This window comes from Cibotium barometz, chromosome 61, assembly GCF_041138505.1.
Source record: "Cibotium barometz isolate CiBa-2024 chromosome 61, ASM4113850v1, whole genome shotgun sequence".
Lineage (NCBI taxonomy): Eukaryota > Viridiplantae > Streptophyta > Polypodiopsida > Cyatheales > Cibotiaceae > Cibotium > Cibotium barometz.
Genome location: NC_141106.1, coordinates 17,117,978 through 17,129,526, shown reverse-complemented (window position 1 = coordinate 17,129,526; position 11,549 = coordinate 17,117,978). Strand labels below are relative to the sequence as shown.

The 11,549-nt window shown below is 46.7% G+C and overlaps 1 protein-coding gene across 2 annotated transcripts in view; it reads right to left on the bottom strand.

Moving 5' to 3' along the window:
* The window catches only part of LOC147604614 (AP-5 complex subunit zeta-1), a 17,306-nt gene extending 6,493 nt beyond the window's left edge, over nucleotides 1-10,813 (bottom strand). For both annotated transcript variants that reach the window (XM_086794483.1, XM_086794485.1), the window contains exons 1-5: nucleotides 10,518-10,813; nucleotides 10,295-10,429; nucleotides 8,808-8,899; nucleotides 8,609-8,705; nucleotides 8,461-8,504 (exon numbers count right to left, since the gene is read on the bottom strand). In XM_086794483.1, coding sequence (XP_086650609.1) covers nucleotides 8,461-8,504; nucleotides 8,609-8,705; nucleotides 8,808-8,899; nucleotides 10,295-10,429; nucleotides 10,518-10,637 — 488 coding nt within the window. In that variant the 5' untranslated portion in view covers nucleotides 10,638-10,813. The remainder of the gene's footprint in view (nucleotides 1-8,460; nucleotides 8,505-8,608; nucleotides 8,706-8,807; nucleotides 8,900-10,294; nucleotides 10,430-10,517) is intronic.
* Between the last annotated feature and the right edge of the window lie 736 nt (nucleotides 10,814-11,549).

The window sequence follows — 11,549 nt, the reverse complement described above, 5'->3', positions numbered from 1 at the left end:
CTCCAAAGCCAACCATGAGAAGCCATCTCCATCAGTCACAAGAAATGCATGCATTTGGGAACGTTCGGGAATGGCATTCCCGTTCTTGGAACGGCCGTTCCGTGTGACGGCCTAGCATGCAACGGCCGTCATGCTGCGATTTAAGGTATCAAAGGTACCTAATATAGTACCTTCAAACGGGTACTTGCCCTGTTGATAAGGCCTGAATGAAAACAAACAGGCTACTATTTTATGTGTGTTGGCTGCCCCTCTCTGGGATTGAATAGTACCTGATTTGGTTTGTCTCTACAAATCTGTGACTACTTAGTCAGCTCTACAGTCCAGAGGCAAGAGGGTTTCGTTGATACCCACCCTTCTTCAGATTCAGATGATGATGCAGTGCAGATGGACACGGGCCATGATGATGAGATTGGGAGCTCTTCCAAGCAGTTGATCATGATTTAGTTGCTGATCTTGACATTTGATATGTTGTACTTCATCTTTTAGTTTTCAGTTATTTGACATTTGGGATTTGCTCATGCACATTGCATCTATCTTTGTAGCTCCTGTAGATTGTGTCTCTCTTTGTATTGTTTGAAGTTTCAAAAGTTGATTGTGGAATCCGGATCTATTTCTATTTTTCTTGAGTTTTCAAGTCTCGTGATCAATGGCTATGTATGATGTATCGTGTTTGCCATGTTTTAAATGAAAAATCAATAGTTTTTAATGTGTGTGTGTGTGTGTGTGTGTGTGTGTGTGTGTGTGTGTTGACGTGGCGCTCCCGTTCCCTATTTGCCGTTCCCATTCCCGTTGCATTGTGACTGCCTATAACAACATGGCATCCATGAAGAGAAAAGCTGATCCAAGCTCGGCTAATACTATGGCATGTGGCATTAATGGCTTACTCCTGATCATGTGTGGAAGCATCATAACCTGCAATCTCTCTACTCTCCTCCGATCTTCACCCAAAACCTGGTCCTTGAAAGAAACCCATACATTACCGTTGGCGGGCAAACCAAAGTAACAAATAGCCAACATTCAATACTAGGTTCTTGGAAATGGGCCTGAAAACACCGTCTCTCCTAAGGACCAAGGGCGACATCCTTGCGCCCGCTGTGCTTGGGCAGTTGGACACATAATAGAGAGCAGGCCAGTAAAAGTGATTCCCATACATAAATACCTGGCCAACTCCTCTCTCTATGTGAAAGAATGTATGGCTGCAACCGGTTAGGAGGTGTTAAATGCATTACCTTCATTTACCATTTGATCCCCGTCATCACAAAGACCTGTAATGCATTCAAGTGTCACTACAAACCCTCGGCGAGATGAGGCCCATCTCATCTGCAGATAGGAGGATGGGTTATCATCATCTATGCTAGGCGCCAACCATTCTATACAATTAGGCAATGAAGCCTAAGATCTCATCAACATATAGCCCCAAGAGTGTTGAAGAGAGTGGGTGACCTTGTTTGACTCCAATAGTGCAATTGATCTCTCCAGAAAGACCCCCTCACGACTAAATCCTACCAGTCACAAACTCATATAGTGCCATCACTTCCCATATCATCTCCGGTGGAAAGTGGAGCTCTTGTTAGCAGTTAAAAGAAGTCGTGATCAGGGGACTGAGTCAAAAGCCTTCCGGAAATCCACAAAGCAACAATAAACTTGCTACCGGTGTATGGTAGATACAATGGAAGGGTGCAAAGGTTACCATGGTTGGCATTCTTCTCCACCATGCAGCTTGCTCCCACGGAGTGGAAGAGTGTTGCTACACACATGCTACATGATGGATGACATTGGACTAGTCTGGCAGGTGCCTTGTTACAATAATCTGTCCATTTCCTCTTCTTTTTGTTAGTTGTAATAGCTTTTAGGGATGCTCTATGCATAGATTGTATACATTTTAGACCTTCCTAGTTTCGTAGGCCATTTAGCTTTACATAGATGCCTCTCTCTCTCTCTCTCTCTCTCTCTCTCTCTCTCTCTCTGTGCGTAGGAAATTTAGAGCTTTCTGTCGCCTCACCTGCCAGAAGAAGTATGATTCTTGGCAATGCACGAGTCCAGATTGTGCCAAACCCTTTTTGAGTGCATACTCCTAAGATGCATGGCATCTCTTGGAGGAAAAAAAGACACCGACACCCATCACAGACGCTCTCATATGGGTGACCTGCACACACCATCTATAGGACATCCCAAATCAGCCCCTACTTGATTTATCTCATGTCCCACATCCCCTGTCCTGCCTCCGCCAGCCTATTTAACATAACTACTTTTACCAAAAGCACTATTGAAGCTGCACAACGGTAGAGCCAAGGACCCCCAGGACCTTGCATAGAGCACTTTGCACCTGGATCCACCACCCTGCCTCCTATTTTTGTACAGATTGACCTATGGGGCAATATTGGACGCAAAGATAGGCACTTTGGCAAAGAGACAGAGACCAAGAGCACAAAGACAGGTAGGCTTTAGGGAGAAACTATTGGACATTAGTGTCAGAATACGCAGCGGAGATGATGACCAGAGCTGGGAACACGAGCAAAAAACGCATGCAGAAAAACAGCACAAGAGAGAGAGAGATGTAGGCGTGTAACTCTGCTCCGATATACACAAGATCCCGAATAAGATACAATGAGTGGTATGGGGCTGGGGGCCTATTTATATGCCCCCATAGCAGCAGTCGGCCTGCTGTAGGCAGCCGACTGGACCTGAGAACTCCACGACCAGCATCAACTCCAGTCGGCCAGATCATCAGCAATCGGCCAGCTCTGGCATGGGGTCGTGGACCAGTTCAGCAGTCGGCCAGCAAATGGGCTACCTCCCAAGCCACAAAAAATGGGAAAAATAGGGGAAAAATGCGGGGAGTGAGGAAAAATGATAAAACACCTGATAAGGGCGGGGACACCCACAACAAAGGCCTTGGTGTATAATTCTAGACAGGAGATGACTTCTAACACCCCCTCTCAGCTCCTGGCTGTGAAACCAACCACATGGAGCTGGGGTGCCGCCTGAGCAAATCCTGACAGAGCGACTTCGTGAAGAGGTCCACTGTACTGTCCTCCGTCGAACAGAACTCTAGCAAGATGTCATCAGCAACGATCTGTTCACGAACAAAGTGCCTCTGGATGACCATGGGTTCCTCCAGTGGAAGCCCAAACCTGCAATGCAACCTCTGCATCCTCACCACCTCACAAGCAGCATCACAAACAGCCCGGTACTCTGCCTCTGTCCTCGACGACAAGGCAAAAGATGACTGCATCTTACTGCTCCGTAAAACTGCTCCTGGGCCTGAAGTAGAACTCCTCGTGTCCGGATCTCCTCCCCAAACCGAGTCACTCCAACCGTGGAGTCGGACTCCATCCAACAATCCCCCTCCTGTGTACAAGAGTCCCTGATCCTTCGCATGCCGCAGAAACCACAGGAAACGCAATCCTGCCTCCCAAAGAGTCATCCGCAACCATGAGCTCAACTGCCTCATCAGAAAGCTCCCGTCCAATCTGGTGTCCATCAACCAGATCAATGAACCATACAGCTTCTGAGTCACAGAGACATCACACTGCTCACAAGGATCAGCACCTGTTACGGTGCACAAACAAGTCCTGGAAACCTGATGAAACCTGTCAACCACCCCCTCTGAATCCGGAACCACAAAGCCTGGAGAAACCACCTCCTTCTGCAAGTAATCACCTGCCACCTGACCGGCTTCCCGAAAGGTCCCCGTGGAAAGAACATCCTCATCTACTGGAGGTTCTTTGTCCCGAACACGACGAGACATCAGAGCATAAGTGACCTGTTCAGTTTCCTCTGACTCACGAACACAAGAACCACCAACATCAGTACTGGAAAGTTCCTGCCAACAACTGCTGCCATCTACTGGTAAGCTATCCTCCATCTGGTCCCGGAAAGCCTGTACCTACAGCGTATCCACACTTGAGTAGCCATTACCAGATTACCACTCATCACAACCCTGACGACCTGGGAGAGAGAGTGCTGAAAGCTTGTAAACTCCATTCTCCACTCCACCTTCCCAAACCACCTGGCCTGTTGCTTTGTCCCGGAGAGCAACAAAATGCTCATCAAACTCCACCCGTACGCCAGTCTTGCAAACCTGATGCACTGACAACAGATGAAAACCAAGTGCCGGAACATACAATACCTGGGAGGAATGCTTCCCCCCTCTGCCATTGGGAACTATCTCCATCCTGCCCTCACTGTGAACTGGGATAGTGGATGTATCCCCAGTAAGAATATGACCAGAAAGCCTGCAGAGATCCTGTAAACCGGAACGGGAAGGAGTCATGTGCCTCGAAGCACCACTATCGAGAATCCACTCTCGAGTATCCATTGCGGAGAGTCCTCCAATCTCCTCCCTGCCTATAGAAAATGAAACATCGGTGTCCACCACCTCCAAGTGCACAAAAGCCGGAGTCTTCATGATTGCTGCTGAGGAATCTTCACCCTTCTCGGTCTTCCGCTTGGGACACTGCCTCCAATAGTGGCCCTTCTCGCCACAATCATTACAAGTCCTCTCTGCCTTCAGTTTCTCGCGGTCAGCGTCGAACTTCTTCTCAGAAGACTTCTCCGATGAAGCCTTCCCTTTGCCCGAGTTACGGCCTTTCGACCGTTGGCCAGTTAAGGCCTCCGAACCTCCACCTTGAGGAGGGTTCGTGAATCGTTCCTCCTGGTCCAAGACCATGGGCACAAGCTGCTCCCACGTGATGGTGCTGAGCCTGCCACTGGTAATCAACGACGAGTAAAATGCTGAGTACGAAGAGGGCAAGTGTGACAGCAACGTGATGGCCATGTCCTCTGATGATATCTCCTTCCCAGCCTGAAGAACTTCCTGCTGAAGAGCCTGCAGCTTGTTAATATGCTCCCGCATCGTCGACGACTTTGCAGGGCTCATAACCCGCATCTGTACTTCCAAGAAAATCCTCTACATATGCTTTACATGATTGATTACCTGTGGTGTGCAATTGAGAAAGATAAACGAACGAACCCTGGCGTTGACACGATCCCACATCTGTGTCTAAGCCTCCCGGTCCTTTCGGATCGACGGTAATTCCCCTTCCTCTACTTCCGGCCGTGGATGTCATGTGCATCATAGATGCCATGGACAATCTGAGGGCTAGATCCAGAGGGGGCAAACAGATAAATAGTATGAACCAAATAGAGTCAGAGTGTGGAGCACAAGATACAGAAGTGGCCAGGTTGGACTTGGAGAAGCACCAGGGGACAGTCGGCTGAGTACAGGAGCTGTCGGCTGTACCAGGAAGCAAGGTGGCTGAAGGCGCATGATGACAAGGCAAGATGACCAGTCGGCTGAATTAAGACGCATTTAATTCATGTATGACTGGCCGACCAGCAGTCGGCCAATTTACCAACAGTCCAAGAAGTCCAAAAGGAGGTATAAAAGGCAAAGGGTGCTCCTCATTGTAGGCATTCAATCCCACTAGGGGTTTGGATCCTTAGAGGTCCCATAGGGGACAGATTTTAGGGTTAACCACCTTTTTATGAAGGCAGCCAAGGGCTGCAAGATATGTACCCTTTTTGTACCATAGTATATACTGAATTTTCCAGCACTTCTCACTCTCTCTCTCTACTCTCTCTCTACCTGCGTTTTTGCATCAGATGGTGCGTTTTTGCATCAGAAGGTTTCCAAGAGTGTTTAGGGCTGAAAGAAGACTTCCCAGAGCTTCCGCATGTTACATTGGTATCAGAGCATCAGGCTCAGCAAAGCTAAACGCTGAATCAGTCCCAGATGATGGTGTACAGGTCCAAGGTACAGGAAAGTACACGGATTCGAAGCCCAAGGCGAGGAGCACAGAAGCGGGAAGAACTCCCAGGAGGTTTGTTGGTGGTGTTCCACAGCGCCAGATGGGGATGGCAGTTCCGTGAGCCAGATAGGTTCTCAGGTAACAGTCCCAAGGGAGGTTGATCCTCCAAGGGTGACGTGAGAGTGCCAGACTCAGTTCCAAGAATGAAGACCAAGACGGTGTTCAAAGTCAGGGCAGGAATGGATTGTGGACTAGAGGAAGACTAGATGCATAGATCTTCATCAGAGACAGAGGGATTTTCAGAGAAAAAGGTTTTGCCAGGGATGGATGATGACAGAGGGACTTCGGAACAGGATTGGGATGATGACAGTCATCCAAGAGCAGGTTGGATTCCCGTCATCAAGTTTAGCAGAGGGGGATGTCATGTGCATCATAGATGCCATGGACAATCTGAGGGCTAGATCCAGAGGGAGCAAACAGATAAATAGTATGAACCAGATAGAGTCAGAGTGTGGAGCACAAGATACAGAAGTGGCCAGGTTGGACTTGGAGAAGCACCAGGGGGCAGTCGGCTGAGTACAGGAGCTATCGGTTGTACCAGGAAGCAAGGTGGCTGAAGGCGCATGATGACAAGGCAAGATAACCAGTCGGCTGAATTAAGACGCATTTAATTCATGTATGACTGGCCGACTAGCAGCAGTCGGCCAATTTACCAACAGTCCAAGAAGTCCAAAAGGAGGTATAAAAGGCAAAGGGTGCTCCTCATTGTAGGCATTCAATCCCACTAGGGGTTTGGATCCTTAGAGGTCCCATAGGGGACAGATTTTAGGGTTAACCACCTTTTTATGAAGGCAGCCAAGGGCTGCAAGATATGTACCCTTTTTGTACCATAGAATATACTGAATTTTCCAGCACTTCTCACTCTCTCTCTCTCTACTCTCTCTCTACCTGCGTTTTTGCATCAGATGGTGCGTTTTTGCATCAGAAGGTTTCCAAGAGTGTTTAGGCCTGAAAGAAGACTTCCCGTGGAACACCAACAACAACGAAATCAGCGAGGTCGTAAGACTCCAGAACAAATTCCATCATAACCTTCCATATGCCGTAGTTGCTCCCGTCCAACTGACGGTCCACCGGAAACGTGGGGAGAGTCGGGATCTTCACATGTCTCTCGGCCATCTCAAACAGATCTGCCATTGCGGGGATGTCCTCTGAAAAGGGTGGGTGGGTGGGAACAAAGAAGAACTAATACCTGCAAGTGGCTGTCCAGCAAATCAGCCCGCCTTCCTCTTGCTTCTCCTCTTCCCGATCAGTCCAAAACAGTCCACGAATCAGCCACAAAACAGTCCCCCTCTTGCTCACACAAATCCCAAGACCTATCTAGAGCCTAGGGCTCTGATACCATGTCAGAATACGCAGCGGGGATGATGACCAGATCTGGGAACACGAGCAAAAAACGCATGCAGAAAAACAACACAAGAGAGAGAGAGAGATGTAGGCGTGTAACTCTGCTCTAATATACACAAGAAGATCCCGAATAAGATACAATGAGTGGTATGGGGCAGGAGGCCTATTTATATGCCCCCATAGCAGCAGTCGGCCTGCTGTAGGCAGCCGACTGGCCCTGAGAACTCCACAACCAGCATCAACTCCAGTCGGCCAGATCATCGGCAGTCGGCCAGCTCTGGCATGGGGTCGTGGACCAGTTCAGCAGTCGGCCAGCAAATGGGCTGCCTCCCAAGCCACAAAAAATGGGAAAAATAGGGGAAAAATGCGGGGAGTGAGGAAAAATGATAAAACACCTGATAAGGGCGGGCACACCCACAACAAAGGCCCTGGTGTATAAATCTAGACAGGAGATGACTTCTAACAATTAGATCATATCTTCACCCTTAAGGTCATGATTGAGGAGTCTATGGCGGTGGACAAACTCTATGGATATGTGATGGTCTAAACTGAAGTCTGCAAGCTCATCAACATAGAGTCCTAAGATTGTGGGTGAGAGCGATCATTCCTGGTTGAGTCCAAAAATACTATGGACCTCGTTTGAAAATCCATGCCATAAGCGGACTTGGCTTCTGACCTGCTCGCTCATATAAAGCTATGTATGCCCATAACACTTCTTCCGGGTCATATAAATCTATTACCCATAATACTACTTCATCCACCTTGGAAATATCTACCTTGGAGATAGGGTACCATTGTATCGCAAAAGGGAAGCTCATGCCTAGTGAGAGATTGCTGAGGTTTGCATGAGACGCAGGTCCAAACAGCAAGAAACCATCAAAATCAAACTGCTAACATCAGGATGGGTTCATGACACATGGGCTTGGGGCTTGGTTCAAAAGATGGAATGCACAACCGGAGCTTCCTCCGAAAACTATTGAGTTTGCAAGTCATAGGACGCTGCCTGTGTGATGTCTTGCATAAACAATGGAGCATCGCATACCATGATAACAGCACGTAGACGGTGGCTGAGCAAAGACCAGGTCAGTTGGTTGAGGCAGCAAACAGGCATCTCAAAAGCTGCATTTCCGTTTGTTGCAAGAATCCTAAATCATCCCATTCTGCCCCACATGCAAAAATGATCACTATATTAAGAGTTCCACACTCACCCCCCCAACCCCCAAAAAGAAGACCATTGTTAACATATGTAATATACTGTTCAAAACAATTCAGGTTTGAAAGCAAATAGAGAGGATATACTTACACATTCCCATTCCACCCTATCACCTTAAGTAAAAGAGGAAAATACTGCATGCACAGGTATGTCAAAAGTAAGTGACAGGCTAGCTGCACTATCAAAAGACTATATTCATCAAAAAACCTTTGCTGGTTAACTATGAACAAATTCTTGCCTGAGGAAGTAATGCCGAATGTGAGAGCAAGAGTTTCTTTTTGTTGTGATTCAAAAAATCAAGCGTTGCACCAGCCACAACTGGATCGGCATACAGTCTGTCAAAAGAAAGTGACCAAACTTTCAGCAAAATATGTGCCAATTCACAATAGACCCTCTTTGTTATCCAAAAGCATGCTGCTTACGTATAGAGTACTCACCTACTCAAGCAAGACTTGAAAAAAATGTTAAGACTCGGGTCTGCATCATGTAAAACATACTCTCCGAAGTCAAGGAAGAACTGAAGTATGGCCTACAACACAAAACAGGCCAATCACTGAATTTCATGTGGAAAGAAAAATGCTGCAAATTTGTTATGACAAGATTACTCGGCTAATTATAAACAGTTGTTAACAGGGTTGCATTCCTAAATCTACAGAGCCCCTAATCTGTACAATACTGGAAAGAGACGTAAGAAAATTCCATAAGGCATACCTAGCGCAAAATCTTCTTTAAAACATTTTTACACCCCGTTTCCCCTAGACTTTATTGCCCATAAGCCTCCTCCACATAACCCTAGACTTGTTCATGCAGCCTGTATGATTCCTCCGAGTACAATACTTTCTAGCATAGCAAAGAATATATACATTCTTTTTAATTGAGAAAAAGGCAACATATTAACGTACCCTATCCAGATTCATGCTTTCCGTACACATGCAATACATACCATACCTGATGTTTCTAGCTACCTTGATTGTTTATTATATTTCTTAAATACATTCTCATGTTTCCAACATAAACAAAAACAAGGGAGCTAAAATAAAATACCCCAAGAAAAAGTGCATAAGAAACCGGTCATGCTCTGATCAAACTTTCCATTCCATGTGAGTCAGTTGTAAGTTAATTAATTATTTAATGACGAGATCTTCACTCACGTATCATCCCAAAAAGAAGGGCAAGCTTGTGAGCATTGGCACCTTCCAACTGTCTCCATTCAACTAGCTTTTCAAGAAGCTTTCCAAGCAAATTATTCTGCATTTCCTGCTTTATTGTCTTGCTTTTTACTGCGTTTTTTGTTTTTCTTCTTTCATCGCTCACAAACACATATACCCACTCCAAAAAAAATGCCTTGGTGTCCTAAATATCCTTCTTTCACTCCCCACATGTGGCACGTCTCTTACATACACCACACACAAAAGGGTGTTTAGGTTTCACCATAAGATTCCCACAGCAAGTGGGGACCAACAGATGTGAGGGCACAACACCACAGTGTGAAACAATGATCTATGGATGTGTTGTCACCATGATCAGAAGGAAATTTAATTGCAGAGCCTTTTGAGGTAACAATGATTATGTCCTTGAAAATGTTCTACCAAGATATATAAGTCAAGGGAGTAACCAGCTGTGCTATAATGATGATGAGTCACGAAGGACACAAAAGCGGCCAATTAGTGTTAGATCTTATTCATGGCATGTTGCCATGCAACAACACATATTGGTATGTTATATACAGATACGCCATTGGTGGTTTCTCAAGAAACTTAATCATAATGCATACTTGGGGGTAGTAGAGGATATATATTGATTATGCTACTGCGGCCATATGGCATAATGGCGTCTTGATGGTGTGCCACATGTGCTTTGTCCTCGTCATTGGCTATGCTGAAAAAAAAAACATGCAAGGAAACCGTGCATCATTGACACATACCAGCATCAAGAGCCCCGTGCTAGAGCGATACTGTGTCACGGAGGCCGTACAGCGCTGGAAAAGCTTGCTGATGGGCGTGTTGACAGTGCCAACGAGGTCAATATGACCCTCACACATGGCATGGAGTTTTCTGATCTGCATAGAAAAGCAAAAATACAAAAGGAAATTAACCTGGAGAATTGTTGAAGATGGATAGAGGAAAGGGTATGGGCGATGCCCTTACAGCTTCCAGTACTGCGGATTCCTGAGCTGCATCGGATGAGGGGGAGGTGTCCCGGGCGCTTTGAGACAGCAGACGAAGAAAGAAGGCAAAATCGCGGTCGTCTGCCTTCTTTTTCTCCATGGCCGCTAATCAAACCCAGCCACTATGATGACTTCCACGTTCCTGTTCGTTGGATAATCGGCATTTTTGCGTTGCTACTACGTACGTGCGCGCGCGCGTGTTGGGGGGGCCGGCGCGCGTGTGAGGGAGTGAGAGAGAATCAAAACAAAGTGTGTGAAGTAGATCGACACAAAATCAAATTATTGAAGTACATCCCAAATCAAAACCTTGTACCTCTCAAAAGCGGTTGTAAGAGTAAAGCCCAAACCAAAACCTTTTTTTTTGGAGTTTGCTTTTATTAATTAAAACCTTTTTTTGGGTTGCTTTAACATAACAGCCCCGTTTCAGCGGAGCCTTACCAAGGCTCGAGTTCAGGTTGGAAAGTGGACACATTGGTTGCATGCAGTCTTCCACTTCAGAAGGTGCGTTGTTGCATATTCTTACGTCTGCGAACGATCGGTATGGCGAAGCCTCGCTCTAGATTCAATGATGCTCATTTCCACGTCAAAGGTTGTGTTTGGTATTCCATGTGCTCCCTCTCTGATTGCTATGGCAAAGCCTCACGCTACGATTTGATGATGGCACTCTTCCATGTCGAACGTTGGCTGCATGCAGTCTTCCACGGGCTGTCCGATTGGCTTTGGGTGTCATTTCGAACCTGCGTACAAGCCTCCCTCTCCGATTGGTGTTTGGTGTCGTTTCTCTCCAATTGGTTTGCGCTCTTCCACGTCGAACGTTGGCTGCATGCGGTCTTCCACGGGTTGTTCGATTTGTTTTGGGTGCCGTTTCGTACCTTCTAGCACAAATCCAGCTTCTACAAGCCTATCCATCACATGCACATGATGGGTGCTAGTGGTATGTTTGCATGCGTGATTTGAGCCGCCAACTGCGTTCTCGTGTCCAGACTTTTGCCTCTCCGATTTTCTTATTGTC